The sequence below is a fragment of the Hetaerina americana genome, unplaced genomic scaffold, assembly GCF_022747635.1.
Source record: "Hetaerina americana unplaced genomic scaffold, ioHetAmer1.1.p SCAF_3, whole genome shotgun sequence".
Taxonomy (NCBI): domain Eukaryota; kingdom Metazoa; phylum Arthropoda; class Insecta; order Odonata; family Calopterygidae; genus Hetaerina; species Hetaerina americana.
In genome coordinates, this window is record NW_027286874.1 from 38,417,952 (window position 1) to 38,441,925 (window position 23,974).

The 23,974-nt window shown below is 34.3% G+C and overlaps 1 protein-coding gene across 1 annotated transcript; it reads left to right on the top strand.

Moving 5' to 3' along the window:
• The first annotated feature begins 2,653 nt into the window (after positions 1-2,653).
• Positions 2,654-22,743, top strand: LOC139690861 (sodium-independent sulfate anion transporter-like). The gene is made up of 12 exons (XM_071588470.1): positions 2,654-2,709; positions 7,596-7,850; positions 9,724-9,919; positions 11,476-11,696; positions 12,999-13,161; positions 13,399-13,563; positions 15,230-15,391; positions 15,772-15,912; positions 16,023-16,168; positions 16,964-17,164; positions 18,614-18,767; positions 19,361-22,743. The coding sequence occupies exons 2-12, from the start codon at positions 7,614-7,616 to the stop codon at positions 19,456-19,458; spliced, it is 1,884 nt and encodes a 627-aa protein (XP_071444571.1). The 5' UTR covers positions 2,654-2,709; positions 7,596-7,613; the 3' UTR covers positions 19,459-22,743.
• The last annotated feature ends 1,231 nt before the right edge of the window (positions 22,744-23,974 follow it).

Consider the following 23,974-nt stretch of genomic DNA (forward strand, 5'->3'; position numbering starts at 1 on the left):
GTGCTTTATAAAATGCTGTGCTTTTTGGATTTTTTATTGTCAAGTATATTTTTTTGTGGGTATGTCTTATCTAATTTATTTTAGAGGCACTCAAAATCTATTCTCAACTTATTCTTTACAACCTTGCCCAAGATAGTGAGGTTTAACTGTATGAAATTGAAGGAAAACTAAACTTGGGGAATATATTTTTTCTCCCTGCTTGATGAAAAGGACAGGTAGGGACATTTTGAACCAAATCGCCTATTTTTCATAAATTAGCATTGTAAATAATCATCAAAAAATAAACTAAAATATCAATTATCAGCAGAAGAAGAATTGGAATTCAACCAATTTATCTCAAACTATGTAGGCCTTGCTTTTTCGTAGTAAATCCTTGCATGGCACTGGCTTATCAAATATAAACCCATACATTACATGTTTATAGTAAATGTCAATATCCCAGTATTTAAACTCCCTACAAATTGGCTTTAAGGGAGCAGACATGATAATGTAAATGGTTAATATAGTAAATAGGTGAAGTCTATACTCTTTTCGCAATTAAAAGGATTTTAATTAATTCATGGTGAATCATTGTATATAAATGTTGGGTCAAAAAATCCAGTTGAGCTAAACAATTTTCAAGTTGTAAAACCTAATACTTTGCATTGGAAAAGTCAAACTGCATGACAAGTCAGCTGCAGCTCATCAAGTCTGTTATTTGAATTAAAAATTCAACTTTGTTTCTATTTTTTGGCGGTGAATTTTTAAAGTAATCTGAATAGGTACTATTAAGCCAACATTTTTTTCCTCTTAAAAGCCATATTCACTCCTATTACACTTATTCTCAGCACACAATTTTGTGTTTTTGTTCTGTTGGTATACCATATTTTTGTTGTGTTGGGTAGTGTACTGGTCTTCAAAGCCTATGCGTAGTGTTTGGAAGTGGAAGTGGTTATTAAGGGCTGCCATACTATAATGTTAAACATGGTGCTGTATAACGATTTAACAACTGGGACGAACTGTAGGGTAGTTGTGGTTGTTTTTGCCGTTCTCAGATTTATCGGTTTCCTTTTATCCAAGCTGAAAAGTTCTTATGCTTAAAATTACTTCTTACAGGTTTTCATTACAGCCGTTTTCACGTGACGTATCCGCGCTTTCGATCGCGAAAGGGTCATTGAACCCTGACATCCTCCTCTTCCCTCACGTCTCTGTGACTTCAAATGGCAACCTGTGGTTGCAAAGATATACCTATGCTTTTATTTATCGAATATTTCCTACATCTCTTCCCACAAGGCAGCGATTATAAACCAGGGGAAGCAAGCATGAAAGGCAAATGCTTTTGGTCACGTGAGCATTGCTTCGGAAAAATGCTCACGGCTCGGCATTGGGTTTTCGCAACAATCAATTCGAGGAAAAGATTTGTCGTTTCCGCATTGAATTGTCTCGTCATTTTGCTTTGGTCATGTGCTGAGTTCAGTCTGAGCATAAATATTAGTCGCTATTTTTTTTCCTATTGACGACGTTGAGTACACGACTTTTACGAGTCGTATTTGAAGTATTATGCATTAACCTTCACTGATGAAGTTGTGGAGAAATTGATCATCGGCACCTTAATTACCAACAATATGCTTTGAAACTAATTTGCAACCTTGTGGATTGAATTGTGCCGTATGACGGTTATGTATCTATTTTTGCAGGGCTTCATTAAAAAAATTGATGGTACCAACTCTGATGTATTTGCTTAACAACAATCCGAAGCCCAAGGTTTTTCACCGCCATCCTTCGTTGTTATTAATCGTATCAATGGCTATTGCCGAATACTGGCCATCTAAATAAAAATAGCGACCTATTATTGGCTAGCAAACGGAACAATTAGCGATTTGTACAGGGTCTGTTGACATGTGGAAATGGATGACCCTCTTCCACCCCTACCTAATTTCGAAAATCGCGTGCCCTTGCCATTCCGTTGCCTTCCAAATCTGTGACATCAAAAGAGTGAGCCGCGAACGCGGTGCCTCGCAGTCTACCCACAAGTCCCCAAGGACTCTTTGGTTAGCACCGCTTCAACATTTCGTGACGTACTCCTTTGCAGATGACGCCGTCCAAGGCCAAACCTTCTGGTGACAGGACACCCGGGCTGCCCAAAGGCTGCGATGATACCAGGAGCAGGCCGAATGGGGGTGGGGGAAGGGGAAAGAAAACCAGAGCGGTCAATTGGCGCCCATTCCGCCACCCATTCCTCCATTCACCTTCTCCTCTCTCTACCCCCCCTTGCTCGTTCCCCATTGCACACCCTTCCCACGCGACGATCCTCCCTCCCACGGATGAGCGAGCCACAATGGATATTTTCCTGCGGCCAGCGCCGTAATGAGATGGAATAATGGAATGACCCAAACAGAGCCTTGCATCACGTTCTCGTGGAGGTCTTTTATTTGCCTCCGCGCAATTCAACGCCAATTCTCGCAATTCTTCTCCTTTCTTCCTCCTCTGCCACCCACTCATTAACTTCTCCCCGCTTCCTCCGCCTCCCGCCCCTGTTGCCTTTCTCCCGCTCATCTCGGCCGTCTCCCGGCGCCCTCCCCTCCACCCCGTTCTATCCCATCAAGGAAAGGTATCCCCGCGATCAAGTATATAAGAGGGGAGTCATCCAACTACGAACGTTCATTGCAGAAAAAGAACACTTACCCTTAAGTACTGTTGGTTTTTGTGCCCCGGATTCGTTGCAGAGAGGTGAGTGTCAACGGTACCGAACCGCACCTTGTGATTTCACGTTACTCGATAAAATCATACGTTCTGCAAACTTTTGCCATGGTATAACTATCTGCCTGTGGTACTTATCATCGCTCGTGTATTGAGATGGAATTAAGGTGTACAAATTATAAGTGCGCTAGAAAGAAGAGTTCCTATTTCTCAAAAAATGACGTCTGGAAGGTTCTGAATGGTGTAACAAGTGGTGGGTAGAAGCACAGGTTGACGGGGCAGAAATTGGAATAAACCCCTTTAAATAGGTTATTACAGTGTATTAAAATGAGTGACACGATTGGCAAGAGAAATCTCAAACAAATAGTGGAGAATAAGATAGTTAGGAGTGTTCCTGTGTATAGAACCCAGTGCGTATGCCAAAATAACAATCTTGAAGGAACCTTTGTATTCTATCCAAATTTGTGTTCGTCGTGCATATTTTTTTCTGCAAAACTACAACCCTCCCTGAGAATTTTACTTGGATGTATCATCAATACCGGTAAGGTAACTTGAGATTTGTTTGGTGAGACGCATTCGTGTCAGGCACCATGAGGCCGAATTTCACGGAATTTTAATATCACCAACACTCGACTTTCTGATTTCAATCAATTGGGAATACAAACAGCTTGTTTGTCCGATTACTACCGCTGAAGAAAGTCTAGCTAGCCATGAGAACGTTACGCATATGTAAATGATGTATGATGTATAGAATTCCATGAAATTACACTGTAGAAATATCCACAACCTTAAAAGTTATGCGCAGTTCTAACCATTTTTAATGTTGATTAGATGTCCGTTGATGAGAAAACCATTTTTTGTGGAGTTTTAACTCGTACATTCGTGTTTAAGGTGAACATTTGATAAGATTATGCGTGCCGAAATATGCTGTAGGTTGCGGGTGGAACGGGGGACTTGAATATACCTTGCTGCACATCACACAGAGGAAATTGCGGGCCAAGTTTTGAATCGTCGTTTCCTGATATACCCGAGAAGGAAAATAAATTCACCTGACATTTGATCGACTCCTATTATTCTATATGTATTGCCACAATGGAAAAAAATCTTGGACCTGGCGTGAATAGGTTGGAAACGTCATGGAAAACCCAATAAGCAAACTGCGAGAAAGGGTTATTACTTTGAAATATGAAATTATTCTTGTATTCTCAAATCAATCTGTTGATACTTCATTTGATTTTATTATCCACATTGGAGTTTAAATCATGTAATCAAAATTAATGTGCCAGTCGAATCAAAATATGAAAGAATAGGTGAAATATTATCAGTATTAACGGATGAAGAGGAAATTTGAATACTTTTTTCTGAAATTATTTAATTAAAATAGCATTTAATTGTTCAGAAGGCATTTTGCATCATCAGATAACATCTTCAAGGATAATTAATTCATGGAATGGCTTTGGTGCAGCCTGTATGTTAGGGATATCCTAGAAAATCGAAAATGAACCAGTTGAAATGAATTGGATATATGTCACGTTATTCATCTTTCGAAAATGGTGTGGATTGTAATCTTCAGAAAAGATGAAAACCTGTTGTGAAAATATAAAGCAAAACTAAAAAGTCCGTAAATCCATCCGTCGACAATCGGCCACTTGTGCCCACTGACCTTGGAGCAACGAGCGCGACAGCTAACCGCTTAATGGGCACAATGTTCCTTTGTGTTCCTACATTATATGTTATCTTTCCCTTTATTTTATTTCTTTTTCGCTATAATTCCCCTAGCGCAATTCCTCCCTCATCGCACTTTCTCTGAGAGCACACATGAGAGAACTCCAGTGTTAACTTGGGACGTAAATGAAGAGGGCTCAAAATCCGGATGAATGAAGCAAATCGCGTTACTCCAATTTCATGACTTTAATTTTCTCCAATTTCATGAGTGCAAGTTGTTAAAAATATGATTTTTATATCAATGTATATTTCCTCTTATTACTATTGTTTTTATGTACTTGACGAAGGGTTAAATGAAGAAATGACCTTGTAGTCTCAATTTCGCCCGAATAAAGAAGTTTATATATCTCTCAAGGGCTTCTAGTTATGCTACAGTATTTTTTTGGGCAGCTTAACTGCTTGAAATGGTTGAATTTCGCAGTCGATCTTTTTAGAAGTACCGACTCCCATTTTGCCTGCGTTAAAATGACTAAGGCATTCGGAAATTAAATCAAGGCAAGTTAAACATAGGTGCATCCTCTTGAATAAAATTATGCGTTGAAGTCTGTCAACATTCAGGGTTAGGTCTCTCCGTACCCTGTATTCGTAGAATTAATTTGCCGTAAGTTTATTAAAATGTAAAAGTGAAGATTTTGAAAAATTGTCATGGTTCTCTTTATGCCGTGTAAAAGTTGCCACACAAGGTCAGTTGTATCTAGCATGGTAATTTTTTAAACAGCTCTATTCTAATAATTATTTGATTGCATTTTTGTTTAACTATAATTAATTTTTACAGTGCCTAATCCCGATCCAGTTATTTTCGCATGACAGGTGCTTATGGCGTCTATTTGAAGACGAAGTCCAGCAGCAATTATAGCCTGACGTTTTGCCGTGAATCAATTAGCGAATTTTGAGAAATTAGCAAGTGTGAGGAAAAGTGGAGTCGAACCAGAGTTGGGATCGGTTATTAGCCCCCGGGATGTATTGAGGGGGGGAGGGAATGTGACGTCTACCTTGACGACATGTCCCTGCTAATTTATAAGGTTGTTTGGCTGAATCATTTGATGATTATGTTAAACATCAAAACCTGAACCATTAATTGTCATGTTTTACTCCTAGCATTTAGTAAAGGGTACTCTTTGATTTTTCGTATTGCTGGCTGACGGATTATACCTTCTACGTCACATTAGCTTCCGGATTTAATTTAGCGAAAATAAGAAGCTCATTAAGAGAAACCGGTGAGGCCTTTTCCATTGATAATATTCACGAGATATTTTCACTAAATATTTTCTTTCTTTTCGGGCGGTGCAAATTTGCTGCATTGCTCTTAGATTTCACAATTTTCGTTTTAAAGCTTTGTTTCCAAATGTCTGTGGTTGATGTACCTATCACACCATGGATCATATGGTAAAATTTCGCCCAACTTAGTTAAAATTCTTACATTGAGGATATCGTTATGTGTAAGGTTAAACTACTCAAATGAAAGTTCGCCATTTTGTCTCCGTGGTCCTGCATGCACTGTTGTGTATCATGATTTACCGTTGTGGGTACGCGTACACCCACAGTCCCTCTAAACGGCTACATGTATAGTATATAATTGACTATACGTAGCGAACTATGCGACCGTAAATGTAGCTTATCGCTTCAAATCCTCCATCCCCTCTCATTATCATTCTACTTCTTAGCTTTCAAAAGGAACATACATTTAAATTTAAATTCTTCTACTATACATAAATAAATGATACAACCTCAAGAATCCCTCATACTCTCGTGTCCATGTATGATGATTTCTTGGTCTGTATGATTGATGTTTTCCAGATATGTCCTTAAAACATTTACTACCTTATAGCATTTAAAAATATTCTTAGTTTTTGGCTCAAATTTTTCCAATGGAGTGAAGTTTTATATTCTCTACCATTTCGAATTCATAGTGCGATTAAAGTAAGTGAAGGGCAAATATATCCTGTCTAACTTAAAATGGATTTACATATCCAAGTTTTTCTTCCTTCTGAATTTGTGGTTTCCTCCTAAACAATTTTGGATTTGGTTACATCGTTAAGTAAAATGAGTGAGAAACTTCACGGATGTTGAACTTCACGTGAGTTTCACTGATGCCATCCAAGTTGACAATACCTATGCAAAAAGCGAGACTCGAACCCACGACCTTGGTCTAGCAGGCGAGCGCGTTACACACCTGGGTAACCCAGACGATAAATGATGTTTGGAAAGTTGATCGGCACATTCAAAATCTACAAGAGAGAGTGGTATTTCAAAATAGCCAAGCCATCAGAGTGGTCACGACCGTCTCCAATAATCACTTGCATTTTTACACAAATTTACATTGCCGCCGTTACTTCTCGGTTCTTTTGTCACATCTACATAATTGTAAACTCAAAAAGAGCTCTTATTATTGCGTAGCACATTATGTTACTCATTGTAAATTATATGAAATTGAATGCGTTGTAGTAAATATTTCATCAGGGAAACTCGAAAGCAATAGCTTGTCTCGCTGCAGAGCCCTCGAAATTTAAATCCATGGAAAATCGTGGAGAATCAACCTCTCCGATTCAATGCGACTACGAGGCCATTAAATGGCTTAACATTACTTCATATACGTTTATCATTACTTAAAAAAACAAATGTCAATATCCTATACACTTTCAGGCTTCACTTCGATTTGATAATTAAGTTGATGTCCATTTTAAATGAGTTCATAATTTTCCACAGACTTGCTCTGGAAAATTACAAACTCATAAAATGGACATATATCAATATCTTTTAATATACCGTTTTAGATATTTTTTTCATAGATACAAAACGAAAATCGTCCTCTTTTAAGATAAAAAAATACTAAATTACTCACTCACCTTCCTTCATGCCTTCACGTCGTTGTTTAGAAATGGAAGAAAGAAATATGATTTCCTCGCCTTCGTCGTTTTTGAAGCCAATGATCCGGTATGGTTATCATCCATAGTTTGAAATTTAATAATACATGCTTCAAAAATTAATCAATAAATTCCAAATCAAACTTCTAAAATGCCCGAGATGGAAAATTGTCTTAATTGTGTGCTAAAAATATTTATTCATAAATCTAATAATGGCTATAGCGGTCTTAATGTACTGAATTAATTATTTTTCAGAAAATATTTTTTCCAGTAATTAGTACCTTTTCTCAGTTACATGTATTACTGAATCTTTTAATTTTCTCGCAGGTTAACAGCCGACCTAATATGGTGGGTGCAACGCGGTGGTCCCTCCGAAGGGAATCGGAGGTGGCGTTGGCTTTGAGCCGTCGATGTGCCCTTAAAACCAAGGAATTTGTTCGCCAGAAATTCCCGCCCCTTCGATGGGGAAAGACGTATTCCCCACATGTGGCAGCGTCCGATGCCGTTGCTGGGATAACGGTCGGATTGACTCTCATCCCTCAAGCTATTGCCTATGCAGGTCTTGCCGGATTGGGCCCACAGGTATGAACTTTAATTTTAACCGAAGTTTCAGTTTAGGCATTTTAGATTTTCTAAAAAATTTAGCCTTCATATATTACGGACTACTTAATTTATTTTTTTAATCGGTTGATACGTGTAAGTATCCTCTATAAAGTGGGTATTGGGTTACGGTATGTGGGATTTTGCCAACTGGCTCATCGAGAGCAAAGAGGTTTCTAAATAAAAACGAATTCAGTCTAAATGGGAGAACTTTCAAGGGAAATAATCTACCTGCAATTTCAGTTTCACGGTTGATTTTTATTTCCGCACGTTCTGAAGATAAATATACGGTGTTTTTGTGGAGGCTGGAAGTTAATTTATTTATTTATATTCCGTCAGTTACTTTGTGGCGGTATTTCACCGAATTTTCGACGTTCTCCTTGGGAAGTCGCCGTAGAAAAACTTGGAAGGCTGTAGTGTAGAGTGTGCTGACCTATTTTGGCAAAAATTCAAGGTCAAATATTTTGGTATAATTCCTAATATTCCAGTCACCACTTCAGTGATGTACGCCGAGGGCCTTTACCGCTACACGACTTCTGAAGGATGGAGAATGAAATATTGGAAACACTCTAAACTTTTCATCTAGAGTTTCATTCAATCCGAAATTATTTCTTTCGCCTCGCCTCAATCACCCTCCGACCCAAAGTGCGAACGTACTTCACTGCACAGTGCTTCCCTCATCATTCAGTTATGCGAGTCAATTTTCCCTGTTCTCTCGAGGGAACAGTTATGAATGCATTTAATCTACCCCGGAAGCTACCACAGTTTATGTTAGGACACCAATTGCTTAACGTAAATTGATATTGAATGGCCTCGCTTTTAGTAAATAAAAGTAGGCAGACAAATATGTATTTGGATGGACTCTTCTTGATTTTTTTACAATATTCAAAATTTCACACCTCGCGTTACTGGAATGTTCTATCTGCTCTGCTGAGCAGTTGATTTAAGCCTCCACTTACTACGACTATGACGGCCGGGTTTGGAACCCTGAGCAGAAGGATCTAATTACTAAGTTGGAAATTGTATATAGGATTGTTGTCCGTTTTGTAAAAAATTGTTATGAATCACCTCAATATTATTGAAAACGCCGAATGGAGACCCAAATTTTAGAGATACATGAAAGATTTAGATTACTAGGTAAATAAAAATTGTTAGAAATTAACTCTAATTCGGAGAGAATAATTTGGTCCCCACATTACATTGTTAGGCGGCGACACAGTAAGAAGTTAAGGAAAATTAACTACCGGCCTGATTAGTTAAAGGAATCATTTTCCCAGAATTAGTTCGTGTCCACAGCAGTATAGGCCAACAATTCCAGCAATTTGAACTATGTACATAAAAATAATACCCAATGCCAATAATTACCGATTACATAAGTGGATAGGTGTCTAACATCCCTTGCTAGACCTCCTTTTGGTGACTTTCTGGATGAAATGCAGATGTAGACGGATTTTCTCTTTACAGCGCTCATGCAAAAACTTTCGAATTATCACATTGCAAGTCATTCTCTAAAACTATGAATTAAAACTGTGATCGCAGAGCTTCTGATCAGAGGGTTTGATATCTATTCCCATTGACGCCTTCTTGGGTAACCGCAACTGGAAGAAAGAAAGAAACAGTTTCCTGCGCCATGAATTTCAATTTCGACCCGGGTTGAGAACTACCGTTAACTATTAAATCAGCCTTCGCTTTCAACATTTTGTTTTTTATTTAATTATTGATGTTTCTTGAAAATCTATGACTCACTCTAGTTCACCCTTCGGGGGTGGATTACAATTTATAAGAGTAATTGAAAATATTGACTGTTTTCGAAGAGCATTTCACAATTGTAATATGTGTAAACTTTTTCGAATAGTATGGACTTTACTCTTCCTTCGCTGGAAGCTTCGTCTATATTTTGCTCGGGACTACACCGGAGATTAACATCGGACCTTCCGCCTTGCTGTCGCTTTTGACCTTCAATTACACGCATGACTCCAATCCTGATATGGCTGTGCTGCTCTGCTTCCTTGCTGGGTTAATAGAACTCATATGTGGAATTCTTCAACTCGGTGAGATAACGCTTCACCTTGTATATATTTATAAATTAAATTTATTGGATATTTTACGGATAAATTGATGCAATCGACACTTGTTATTGCATACTATTACAATATGATTAAATCTTGTCAGTTGCTTGGTAACCTATCGACTTTCTTTAACTGTCTAACGAGAGTAATCCATGCGTGGAAAATAAGAAATGGGCCTTGAAAATCAAATAAAATTACATGAAAGTCGTAGAGAATATTGGTTATGTGTTGGCGGAAAAATATTTATAGCAATAAATTCAATAGACATGGTCATCAACTGTTTTAAATTTTAAGTGGGTGGTCAATAAATAAGCCCAAACCATTTAACACTAATGTGATAATCTGTCATTTCCTCTGTACGTGAACTTTTGTAAGTGTAGGGCCAGGGAAGATGGGCACCAAAGGTTGGTGTAAGGCTGAAGCTTAAGTTTCCTCGGAGGTACCAGAAGGTACCCTCTCCCTACTCTCCAGTTCTATAAACTGTGGAATCTACGCATTTATTTTACCCTCCAAAATGAGAAAGTTTTTTAAGTAATGCAGGAAATGGCAATTTTGCAGAAAATATGTAAAATGCTCTGTCAAAATTTACAATATGAGAGAGAAAAATGTTTGATCGAATGTACATAGTTTTGAATACAACTATCTTCCTCATACATTCTCTCACCTCGTGAATTCTCCCTAATCTCATGGCCCCCCTGCCCCTATGTCTTTTCCCCTCTTACCTCTCCCGCTAAATGTACTATATCATCTCTTCTTCTCGAGTCCATAATATCGCCCCTATTTCTGTGATACAATTTAGCCCCCTTCCCGTTTGACAGATTCCGTTTTAAATATGTTCTTTACCAACTGAGGATAAGTGCAAAACGCTAAAACCTGTTGTTTGAGCATATATTATTAATTAACACATGACTAATGATGATTCAATTCCTCCATACACATATCCAGTTTATTAAAACAATACTTACGGTGCCTTTTCCACTGTCTAGAAAAGAGAAAGGGGATGCAGGCGCATAGTAATAATTTGGTTTGCTGCATTTTATTCATCACTTTTACCCATGTACAGGCTTCCCACCGAGAGGGAGAGAAAAATGGTTGATTTTATAAATGCTTTGACTTCAAATTTAAATGATTGGGTCTACTTGATATATATACTTAATCACGTTATTATAGAGCCCAATGACGAATTTATATATTGTTATTACTTGGAAACAGTTCAGACCATGGCTTAAAAATCATTTTATAGTTTGAAATCTAAATATCTTTTTATTTTAATCGCAAAACAAAGTTAATGATGTTTGAATTGAATTTCATTCTTTTTATTTTTCATAACAATAGTAGTTCGACTCAATGAATCAAGATTTTAACTCATCAATTGGTAATTTGGTCACTAATTTGATTTATTAATGAATTACCATCCTAGTGAATTAGTTTTCAAAATCATTGATTGCATTAATACTATATTGAACGAATTAATCGTTTTGAACGCATATATCTAGATTCAATGTATAAATGTTAAATTGACACTTTTCTTAATGTAGGATTTCTGGTGCAGTTTGTGTCGTTGCCCGTTGTATCGGGTTTTACTTCAGCAGCTGCAATAATTATCGCATGCTCGCAAATAAAAGGTTTACTGGGAGTTAAGTACAAAGCAGAGGGCTTCAAAGAAATTTGGATTCAGCTGTATCACCATGTGGGAGAATCACGCCTTTGGGACATCGTTCTTAGCTGTTTCTGCGTTGTGACTTTGTTACTACTGAAGGTAAGAGACATTTTTATGGTGTGAGGTATTAAAAGCTTTAAATGAAGCATTCAAAAATAATAATTAATTTGTTTAGGGAAAATTATAACTATATGCCCAAGTATCAAGATAAATTTATTTATAACTTGTTTTTACGGAAATATTTGAGGCGAAGAATGTTTTTGAAGGGATGTTTTGCAACATTAGATATGAAAGGAAAAAAAACTGGAATCTCTGGCAACTACTCCATGATGAAAATCCGGTGTTACTATTCCATTTCCTAACCTTACAACAAATTACAATAACTTTTCCTCTTACCGGTTTTTATTTTTTTAGATGAAGTTACAAAGTAATGGTTTTGATTTAGAGATTCGCTGAAAAAAATCAGTTTAAGTCTACCAAAACACTAGAAATTTTCCATCGATTACATCAAAGTTCCAAAAAATATTTATTGCATTTCGGGGTTTTGGAAAATTTACGAGCTCGTACAATGACCTAATTTCATACTTGCTGTAAAATGAAGCTATATGGTTTTTCTTAAACTTCATATGCATGAAAGGTATTTTTATAAGTGTTTCATCAACTAATATTTGACATAGGTGACATACATACTGCCTCGGATATTGACAAATTATCTTGGAGAAACGAATTGCCGTTAGACAAATGAAAGGGACAAAACTACTCATGCGATCGGAGAGTGAAACGCTTCTCGCGTTTTATTTCAATTGAAATAATATATTGGCGTATATTGTTAAATGAAACAGTTTTTTGACTAATTAGGTTATGTGTACGCTATCAAGTGTCTGTATCTTCTTTGCTTAATGCAAGTGCGCATTAATTTCTCTATATTTGAATAAATGGTAATTAGTGTGAAGAAATTCTGTCCTAGGGTTTGCAATAGATATGTTATTATACAACAGAAGAGGTGACGAAGACAGATTGTATTGGAGCCCCAACTTGGCAGCAGTAGGGCTGCCGATGCGCCGGCCTAGAACAAATGTATGTGCCCCTTTTAGTTATGCTACACATAGGAACATTAATGGTACACATGTTGCGTAAGCAAAAAAAACAGGCGCTTCTTATGCGTCGCTCCAAAGCTCTCTCGCTTTGCATGATGGGGCCCAACGGTCCATGAGGATTTGATTATAGAGTATACATGTAGTAGATGACCTTTGCCCTGGAAAAATAGATAAGTCGAAGTTGAATTTAACTGGGATTTGTTTACCATTTTTTGTAATATTATCGATGGATAAAAAATAATAAGTCCTTTTTATGACTCCACGCATGATCACAATATTATATGAGATTTCTTTCCCTCCTAAGCGCCTCAAAGAAGTGAAGGTAGATGAAAGCACTCCACGAGGGAGATTTCTCAGCAAATTTTTCTGGTACCTTTCTAATGCAAGGAATGCTTTGGTGGTTGTCGTGTGTGCCGCTGCTGCCAGTGTTTTCCAAGCATATGGTTCCACGCCATTTGTTTTGACAGGTTAGTGAATCATAAGTTATGTTTTATTAAATGTCGTGTAAGTAAGAAAAACCATGATATTTAAAAAAATTGGGAGAAACTGCATGTTTCATAGTTTTATTTTATTACCAAATAATAAGGGTGCAAAAAACTTTTAGAAAGGTATTAAACACAAAATTGTTAAAGATGCTTCCAATTATGTTAATAATTCATAATATTAGAAACATTAAAAACACGTTTTTCTTTCACTTATATTAGGTGAAATTGATGTTGGCGTTCCACCAATTGGTCCACCTCCATTTTCAACACAAATTGGGAATACAACATATGGATTCATTGAAATGTGTCAATATCTTGGCAGTGGCATTCTCGTTACACCCATCATAGGAATAATAGGAAATGTTGCAATTGCAAAGGCTTTTGGTATGTGTTTTTTGAAAGACTTATAAAATTTCACAAGATGCAAGGTATTCACTGAATAAAAAAAAACTCGTCATTTTTTCATACAAAACCTTTATAATACAACTACCGTTTTCGACGCATTTGCAACATAATCAGGTATGATGTCCTCAACTGATGATGTTGCCTATGCATCAAAACCAGTAGTATTATAGTTTTCGTGGGAAAAAATACCAAGATTTTTTATTCAGTGAACATGAATTTTCATGAATGAAGTTGAGCCTGAAACCATCAAGGCCATGCATGATTTTATTTCATGTAGTGTTCACTTTTTTTAAAACATTGATTGCTATTGATTTGCTTCATAATTTGCTCTTTCTGCTACATTTTTATAGTGCATATTTGTTTTTAAGAGTCAATTTTTAAATTATTAATTCATATTTGACTGTTTTGTTAGAATATTATTGGAATAGTGCAAGTAGAAAAATGCTTCAAAAATATTTAAATCAACTTACTTTTACATTTTATTAGTATAGTCTTTCCCTAGTCTTAGTATTTATAACTACTTTCTTTTGAAGGCTCAAAGCATGATTTTATACTATAACTGTAACTTTCTAATGAGGATTCAATGAATTTTTAGTATAGGCAATGACTAATATGAAAATCTCCAATTCTCTGCAAATAAATACATATGAATGTTGAAGTTGGAATAATATTAACATACTTCAATTCATATTGTCAGACTTCTTATTTAATTATACAAATTTAACATTTCATTTAAGCCTTTAAAAATAGAGCTAATCATTAATTTATGAGTTGGCATCACAAAAATTAAATTTAAATAGCAATTATTTTATTCAAATTCAATTGGGATATTCCAGTTTTCTAATACCACTACTGCAAACTATATTAAATATCCATCTTCAAGCAAAGTAACCTAGTAGATGAAGAAAATGATATTTTAGGAATTTGGAACATTGTGGTGACATTCAAAAGTGTGGAGTCAGGTGGCCGTCAATTTAGTGATCTATTTGAACTTTGTAGACAACCCCATGAGTGAGGAGCTAATTAGCAGTGGGGGCCTAATCTTGGCAGTCACAATGGGAAAAATGCCTCATGAAAACCTTAAAGTGTAGTTCTGTTCAAATTTAATAAGTATTTTTCTTCATTAACATAATATGTTGATTAGTCCTGACTCCTTCCTTTAAAATAAAATTGCATAACATTACTACAGTTAGAAAGCAATATTACCTTAGTCTAAATCACTAATATTTAGCACTTGTCTCATTATCAGAGAATGCCAGTTTTCTAAATATTTGAAAATGTTTAATTATTTTTTTATTAGAAAAAGGAGAGGTATTTTAAATGTAATCACAACTTTTAAATTAGTGCATATTACAGAACTTCTTACAGATAATTTGGTGAACTTTCCAAATCCTGAATACAAATACCATAAAATTAAAACCCACTGTATAAATACCTTAACTGGCAATATAGCATAGTAAACATGTAAATAAAATACTTCTTCAATTATATTTTTATTTAATGTAGCATTTCCATTGAAATAATGTTCTTTTGTGAATTTTTATTCTAAATTGTAGCATGGTGTTAGGAATGATCTATGAAAATATCATCAATGTCTTCCCTATACCTATTAACAATTATTAATTTTTGTTGTATACATTTTCAGCTAATGGAAAAGTGGTGGAAGCTACACAAGAGATGGTGGCTTTAGGCTTCTGTAACATTTTTGGGTCCTTCTTCCGCTCTATGCCTGTCAATGGATCGTTTTCCCGAAGTGCTGTGAGTAATGCAAGTGGTGTTCGAACTCCTTTAGCTGGCATCTACACAGGTATTGAACCCAGAATATTCTGTACGTATTACAATTGCAAGCATATATCCCACATAGCAATAGTCTCCAAGTAATAGTTTACGTCCTCTTATTGGTCAGTTCTTGCACCTTATAATTTACTTACATATGAATTTCTTTTTCTATTTTCTATTTGAATTTCATGTCAAAGTATTAACTTTTGAGGAAGATGTGCAAGCAACCACAAATTTAGTCATAGAAAAATATTCTTATGATATTTACTGAGAGCCATTTTAGAAGGAGGAATCACAACATGTCATATAAACCTCAAAACAAACTTTTACATGAAAATGAAATGGAATCATGTCAGGAGATTTATACTCTTTGAGTGTTATTTCATGATTCTGTTCAATTCTTTGCAGGAATAATGGTTCTACTAGCACTGAGCTTTTTGACGCCATATTTCTACTTCATACCTAAGGCTACCTTAGCGTCCGTTATCATCTGTGCTGTGATATTCATGGTAGAAGTGGACAAAGTTAAACCCATGTGGAAGACAAATAGTGAGTTTTCTGCTGCTCCAAATTGATTGAACTTGTTTTTATATTAAATTCTGAGTAACATTAACCTATCACTGTTGTTTTCATATTAACTGTTCACCATTTCTTTCCAGAAAGAGATTTGTTTTCGGCCATTGTAACTTTTGTTGCCTGTCTGCTAATTGGAGTTGAATATGGAATACTGGTTGGCATAGTTGTGGATGTTTCATTTCTTCTTTACACTAATGCCAGACCAAAAGTCTCAATTGACATTATCACCGTGAGTATAAGAAAAACTTGACCTAAAACCTGGAAGATAATTCAATTCAAGTCAAAAATTCCTTTGATAACATTTTTTAACGAAAGATAATTTTTTAGAATGCAGTCAGAGCTTTCCTCACTATATATAGGTAGCATGAACTCAATGATTAAAGTGGAACCTTAAGAGAACAGGGTTGAAAAATAATGTGGGATGCAGATGTTTGAAAAGAGAAACTGAGTATTTAATGACAGATATTCATCCAAGTTTTATCATTAATTGTGTGCACAAGTTGGCATTAATATGGGATGGAATTTTATTATATTGATGCAAATATTTTGTCTGAGAACTTGGAAATATTTTTCATTGCAGCTTTTTTATTTTGCTTGAATTTTTGGGAATAACGACCTCCACGTAAGTCAGAGTATCTAGTTCCTCAAATATACAACTGGTTCTCTAAAAACTTGCTTTCAGATGATCATCAGCCTATCTTTAGATGTGCTAGTAATAACGAAAATTCTTGGAAAAACTTTTTAAATGTGTAATTTTTTATATTTGGATCTCCCACTATCAATATAATTTTGGAAAAATTGATGACAAACATAGGCTACCAATTGTTAATTTGTTGCAATAAATATTCTGTGTGAATGCTCTGCCCCTCTAAAAAGTTGAAAGTGAGTGTTTGCAAGTCTTTCCGGCCATTCATTGCTCATGGTGACTTGGCTGTAATACTGCCACAGGGCAAATGTTTGTGAGTGGGAAACTACCTGGACATACTATGATTAACATCTTTTCTTTTTTATTGACATAATTCAGGACCACCCTGGAGTACCTGATCACATTCTAATAGTGCCAAGTTCAGGTCTCCTCTTCCCTGCCATTGATTTTATTCGTGATGTTGTTTCACGTTCTAATACCAAAGGGAAGAGACCAGTGGCTTCCAGAGTTGATGTACATACACTCCCAATTGTCGTGGATTGTAAACACATTTATTTAGCAGATTACACAGTGAAAGAGGTATGTGAATTCTGTACACAATAAGAAAAACTTTTTTATTACTTAAGTGAATTTTTAAACAAGTTTAATCAATAGTCAATTTAAAATAATGCGGACTCTCTCTTTCATTGGATAGTTAGAAGATGGACATGGTCTAGGAACTAAGTAGCTGCATAAATCTAAATCAGTCTCAAACAAATGAAATACATAATCAAAATAAAATGATAATTCTGCATGGGTATACCCATCTTTTAGTCTCCTTAATTTCCTATAAAACTGACATTTGAGTAAAAGGCTTTGTTTATAATATTTGCTGGAAATAATGATAAGAATAAGTTATCTTCATGCATCCATACCTTTAAAAACCTTTGGTAAATCAGCTTTCTTAGGTTTAGACATGATTAATATATTGTGGTACATTTTTTCTCATTAAAATATGTGCCTGTTCCTATTAATTATTGGTGCTTATAATGAGTCTGTGGAAGATGTTTTTTTACTCATAAAGTCTATTTTATCATTTATATATTCTTTAGATATATGGATTGAAATTATTTGATGTAACTACCTAGAATGCCAAAAATGGCTAAAAAATAACAATAGAGAATGATAAAAATTCTTTTTTATAATAATATTTTAATAAGTTTAGCTTAATCAAATTGGTAGTGTACCATCAATTGGAGGAATGATAATCTCTGTACAATTTGGACAATATTTCCTAACAAGTATAGAATGAATTACAGACTTGTGCTTGCAGAGAGTGCTTTTTCCCACTAAGAGCCTTGTGTGTTCAATGCTTGTGTTGTATTGGATGAAATCATTTGCAAATAATCGATGAATTATTTCTCTTCAATGACTTATAACTGCATGAATACATTTCTCTCCGTGATTTGGATATTGAAATTAAGGGCATAATTTGGAATTATATGCCAGGTATTCAACTTTATTCTTCAATAAAATTCATTCTTTGCATGGCAGAAATAGAAATTGTCAGTATGTCAAGAATCATTATTCGAAGGCCTTAGCTAAAATTGACTATTTCTAGCATATGATTATTATCATTGAAACATTTTTCAACGTTGAATTAATACATATGATTGCATTGAAACCTGTAATCTAAAAAAGATGTGTGACTATCTCGTCAATAAATAATAGAGGTGCTGTGTGTTAAGCTTATCTTTTAGCACAGCTAATTGAAGTTTTATTTCACTGTCTATCACAAAATTAGAAAGAATAGTCTGGCAGTGTATATATCATAAGTAGGTAGGCAAAACTGTAGTCTATTTTACTCTGCTATCTACTGACTCTTGTATCAATTAAAATACACTGACTACAGTACATAATTGCTCAAAACTTCTGTGAAAAACAGAAGTTTTGAGCAATTATAAGAGTATGGCTAGATGTTGAAAATTTGATCTTCAGACTCAGTTTATTAAGTTATTTCTACTGAAAGCTAAAACCTTCTTGTTGCAGGGGATTGAGGCTCTCATTGTCGATTTCAAGAAAAATGGCAGGAGTTTGATATTCCACAATTTAAATCCTTCTGTAATGAAGATCCTTGATAAAATCTCTCTTCCTGAATTTGTCACTTCAACAACAGAGTCTGATTTACACCACATGTTAAGAGGTAAGAATAAACTTTCACTGATAGTAGTATTTATAGCTTTGCTTTGCTTTAAAAAATAGAATATGCCACGTTACAATTTGAAAGGTATTTGAAAGTTGAAAATACGGCTAATACATACTTTTATTTTCACTTATTTATTATATATCATGTATTATGTAAAGTGTGTAGATGAAAAAGAAAGTCGAAGAATGAGCCTGGCTTGAAGCTCACTAAGTTTAAACCAATTAGGTATGCTGAAAAAAATGGCAAAATGGTTAACTTGAGTACTTATATTTTGCAAAACTATTTGAGGATATTGTGAAAACTATCGTTTCTCTCAGCTAATTAATGTTAGTTTTAATATGAAAATGAAAAGATGGTATCATGCAGCTCAGTTATATTTCAGCATGTTACATTTTCAAGAATTTTTTACAACTTTTAATTGTGAAGTTAGAAGTTTTTCTGGGTTGAGTCAATTTTTTCTTAGATTATTAATTATTGTCATACTAAATAAAATATATCTATAGTTCCATTAATGCCCTGAACTAGCTCTGTCCATGGATGATTCACAAATTGATTTACAAGGATGGATGTGATTCAATTTTTCTCCTCAGGTTTTGCTGTTGGCAAGAGAATATCTGTGGATACCAAACTAGAAATGGAAGCAGTAAAACGGCATTCAATATCATCAGTCAAGGACAGTGGGGTTTGATTAATAGTAATGTGCTTGAATCTGATACCACTGAACTAATCACAGTTTCATAAGCAGAGTGGTGGATCATTCATATATTAAACTGTGCATACATAATAATGTATGAAAATATTGTCAGACGTTTACGAGATAGTCTGCGGAAGTAATATCCCCATGGTAGCTACTATACTCCATAATATCCTTGAAGATGCAGTATCTTACCTTCAATGCTTCCCACTGGCCAAGAGGAGAGAATGGTGACTACTCGTTTATTTAAATATTTCAGAAAAGTATCTTTCATACACATCATTTCATTTCAAAATATTTCTTGGTATTGCCTGAGTATATGGTTATTATGAAATTTACTTGCATTCAGTAGAAGTACATTGTGCTTTACATCAGAATTCATTGTTGATAATAGAATTATGAAGAAGACGTTGCTGCCTATGAAATTGTGCATGTACATCAAGATGATGCTTATTAGCTCAGTCAATCCCCACAGTTGTGCAACTAATATGAAAATGAAAAATAATTGGCTCAGTGGCAATTGCTAATTGTGAATGTTTTATTCTTATGTGAGTAAGAATCTTGGCCCATTTTCATCATTTAGATACCTTTACAGACAGCACACAATATGTGACACTTCTATCATTCAACTGGCGTACATCACTTTTATGTCATGTAAAATATGTATAATAGCTGTAAATGCTTTTTTAAATTAATGTGTTTCGCCTAAAATATTCCCCAAATCATTTGGTTAACTACTGTGTTGAATTATCTTATACAACTGTAATACATTGGTTATTCAACTGAGGACAATGAAGTCAGTCAAATATATAACTCTTTTTCTGCATTTCCTGCTTTGTGAAATTAATTATTATCATTTCATTTAGGTTTATACTATACTATACTAATATGCAGAGTTCTTGGAAAGGATATATATCATATCTGTTCTTTGCTGTCAATCGCTTACAGTATTTCAGTAAATTCTATTATAGAAATAATATTAATAAATAATGAAGCATTGATTTAAACAACAACATAAAGACAACGGATGTTTAAATTTGAATGCATAATGCATTAGAACTTATCTTCTGACTGGGTCAGGGTTTTTGAAATTTCAATCCCATTGGTTATCTAATAGAGTAAATCAGGCAGATGTTTTATGTTTAAGGAATATAATAATAAATTCAGGTCAGAATACATGCCAAGTAATTATAAAAAAATTTATCCAAGGTTTAGCCAATGAAAGCTCTTTTCTACAATATTTGAGAAATACAGGAAATGTAAAAATTATTTTTCCATAATTTGGTGGTAGAATATGAGTTCTAATAATATTCTTATCTTACAGTAAATATTTTTATAAATCAAAAGTACCTACTCTAAATGCATTTTAATCAGTTAAACCCTGGCATTGGACATTACTTAAAATCCATTGGGTATTTTTTAAATATTTTATTTTTTGAATGAATATTTATAAGTTAAATGATCATGCAACCTTTTTCTATACCATTTTTCTGGACTTATTTTTTAAAGATAGAGTTCCAACATTGCAAGTTAATTTATTTTTAAATTCATCACAATTATGACATTTGTAAAAATAATCCATAATGGGTTATTTTATTCTGCCATGATTGGCGAGGGACATCCTTTTATACAGAGAAAGAGAGGAAAAATGGGTGAGACTTGCATTAGTAGGGACAATTAAGGGCTTGTTTCTCGTCAATTAAATGATTTTCTTAATCACTACTGGATTTTAATTTTTTACTTATTCCATATTAAGAGTTCCCATTAGGTCAAACCCTGGACAGTTTTGCTTGTGGTCGGTTTTTAAACATTTAAACATATAATAAAAAATAACTGTAATTTCATTTAAATAGATGTTTCATCTTAAATGGACTTTGACTTGTTATTTCAAATGCAAATTTCTAAACTAGTGGAAAGTTTTAGTGAGTAGATCAAAAATATCAAAAATTGTGATTGAAAGTAAGCTCATGAAGTTTTCTCATTTCCCTATCATGCAATGTTTTCCCTGGGGGGAGGGGGGGGAACAGGTGGAAAAGGTTAAAAATGGAAATATCTGGTATCACCTCTGGAATTTCCAGAAAAGACTAAAGAAAATGGTTTCTCTCGTGCCCAGGCCACACTTAACGCAAATCAAATTCTCTGCAAAGATGATACAGGGTGACAGCTCATTAATCGTGCTTATATCAGTTGAAAATAAGGTAAACCATAATATAAACAGCTGCTCTGTGGTATCTCATATTAGGATTTTTGCCAGGGCCTAAAAGTCTTTTGATGTGGGTAGATATAGGGTGCAGCAGCAAAACTAGCTGATTTAAAGGGTATTTGAATTCAAATCACCACTGTATGCTGCCATACCCTGGATATACTTAACATTCTAATGATTACACACTCCCATTTGATATGCTCAGGTATATATTTCTGTGCAATTGAAAATATTTGAGATAGTTATCATTTGGATTCAACACTTGATGTTCACATGCTTAGGTGATGAAAATTTCTGCAATATAGAAGGCTTTGCAGCCACTATCTTGTGTAATTCTTAATAAATCTGATCTCATGCTCCAATATACTTAAGGTTAACTGCAATTTTCTGTATTATATGTAGCCAATTAGTAAATACCTGTAATTTATGTAGTGTGAAAATTCTGTCCTATATCATTTGTACAACCCCCAACTTCTCTGTATAAATGCAATAAATTTAAGTACCCACTTTGATTATATCCAATGTAATATGTTTGGTATGAAATGTTTCGTGTCCTGCCATGATATAGACTGATTTAAACATTGGTGCTTATAGGGACTACCTATTGAGCTTTTAGACTTAAAAGTTATTAGGGGAACATATTGTTACATTTTTGTTTGTTTCTGTTACATCCCTTTCATCAGCAAATATTGCCCAACCATTTTGAATAAAGTTTCTCTTCTGATAATGGAGGAGTTGGAAGGTACTGATTTTTTCTATGGCTTGCAACGGCATATAGGTACTCATCTTGATGTGTATGTATGTTATTTAGGTCTTTGTGGAAAATAATGCAGCAAAATGGATAGCCTTTGGATTGGATCACTTAGTTGGGTCTTCTCTCTAGGATTTTGGGTGCATCAATTCAGAGTGTGGATATAAGTTGGCATACTTTTACTACCTATGTAATTAAATCATATAATTTAATATGTATGCACATAAGGGGTGAAATTTATAATAATTTCAGGAATTTTTTGTTAAATTTTTTTATAATTTAATTGTAATTTTATGATGTGTTTTTTAGAAATAAAAAATCTCTGAAGTTAGATTTTTCTGTTGTTTTCATTTCTCGTGTGACAATGTATGATTTGTACACGAGTACATATGGTAAAAAGATTTCATAATTTTCTTCAAATGCTATGAAAGTCCTTGAATTGCTTTCACCACTATGTAATCCTATTTCTGCCATAACCTTAATCAATTTTATAATTTAATGAAATTGAGTTAATCAGGGTGTGCTGTTGTTTCATTTGGTGCGACTTATATGTAAACTAGGTATATATATATTGACTAATGTGTACTATCATTATGTAAGCGATCAGATATATGCTAATAAATTGTGGATATAATAGGATTCATCTCTTAAGATGTTCGTTTTAGTACACAATAATAGGAATGTACATGTATTTGAATATCACCTCACTATCTCTGTAACCATAAGGGCAGATTCACTATTTGCAAGGTAAATGTACTTGTCTAACTTATCTAGAATAGTAATTCAATTCAATTCAAATTAATCCTATGCAAAGGTAATAATTTTGGCTAATTTTCCAAAATTTGATGATTAAAAACCATTATCCCTATTGGCAAAAATAAAGTTAATTTTTTAATATTTTGGTAAAAGCCTATTGAAATATTAGTCAATCATTTAAACAAAATCCACGTAAGCATTAATTTCAGAAATCATTACCAAAAAGATCCATTATCACAAATATGACCAAGTATATCATACATCTTTGATTGGTTCGTTAAAACATATTTACATCTACTGCTTCAAATACTTTGTCTTTCAGTGAAAATCCACAAAAATGAGTTGATATGCATTAAGATCATTGAGTTGTCCTTCTTAAGGCTCAAAAGTAAACCTTCTGGCTACAGCATTTAGGAAATTTTAATTGCACCATTATTATTTTCACTTTTATTATTATGGTCATTATTTTTGTGAATAATAAAATTTTATATTTGTATACGACTTCTGAAAATCTATCATAAACCAAATAAATGGCATAATAGGTTTTATTTGATGAAATATTTACAATTTGTTAACCCTAAACACTGAGAGGTCATCTTATTTCGTCTAGTTTAGAATATATTTTCCCCTTAATATTAACATGAGGAAAAGGAATGCCCCCCCCCCCTGACATTCATAGAACACTGAATGGTATAAATGTATCAAAACTTTGAATTGTGAAATAACACTTTTAAAATTTTGTAGTACTGATTTGTTTGTAATAGCATCTGCATATAACATCATCTCCAGAGAAGCATCAT

Bases quoted from the DNA above. Each gene is read 5' to 3' on its own strand.
- LOC139690861 (XM_071588470.1), top strand. From the start codon at position 7,614: ATGGTGGGTGCAACGCGGTGGTCCCTCCGAAGGGAATCGGAGGTGGCG. The intron at 11,697-12,998 runs GTAAGAGACATT...TTCCCTCCTAAG, and splicing joins TGACTTTGTTACTACTGAAG to CGCCTCAAAGAAGTGAAGGT. The intron at 13,564-15,229 runs GTATGTGTTTTT...ATACATTTTCAG, and splicing joins TGCAATTGCAAAGGCTTTTG to CTAATGGAAAAGTGGTGGAA.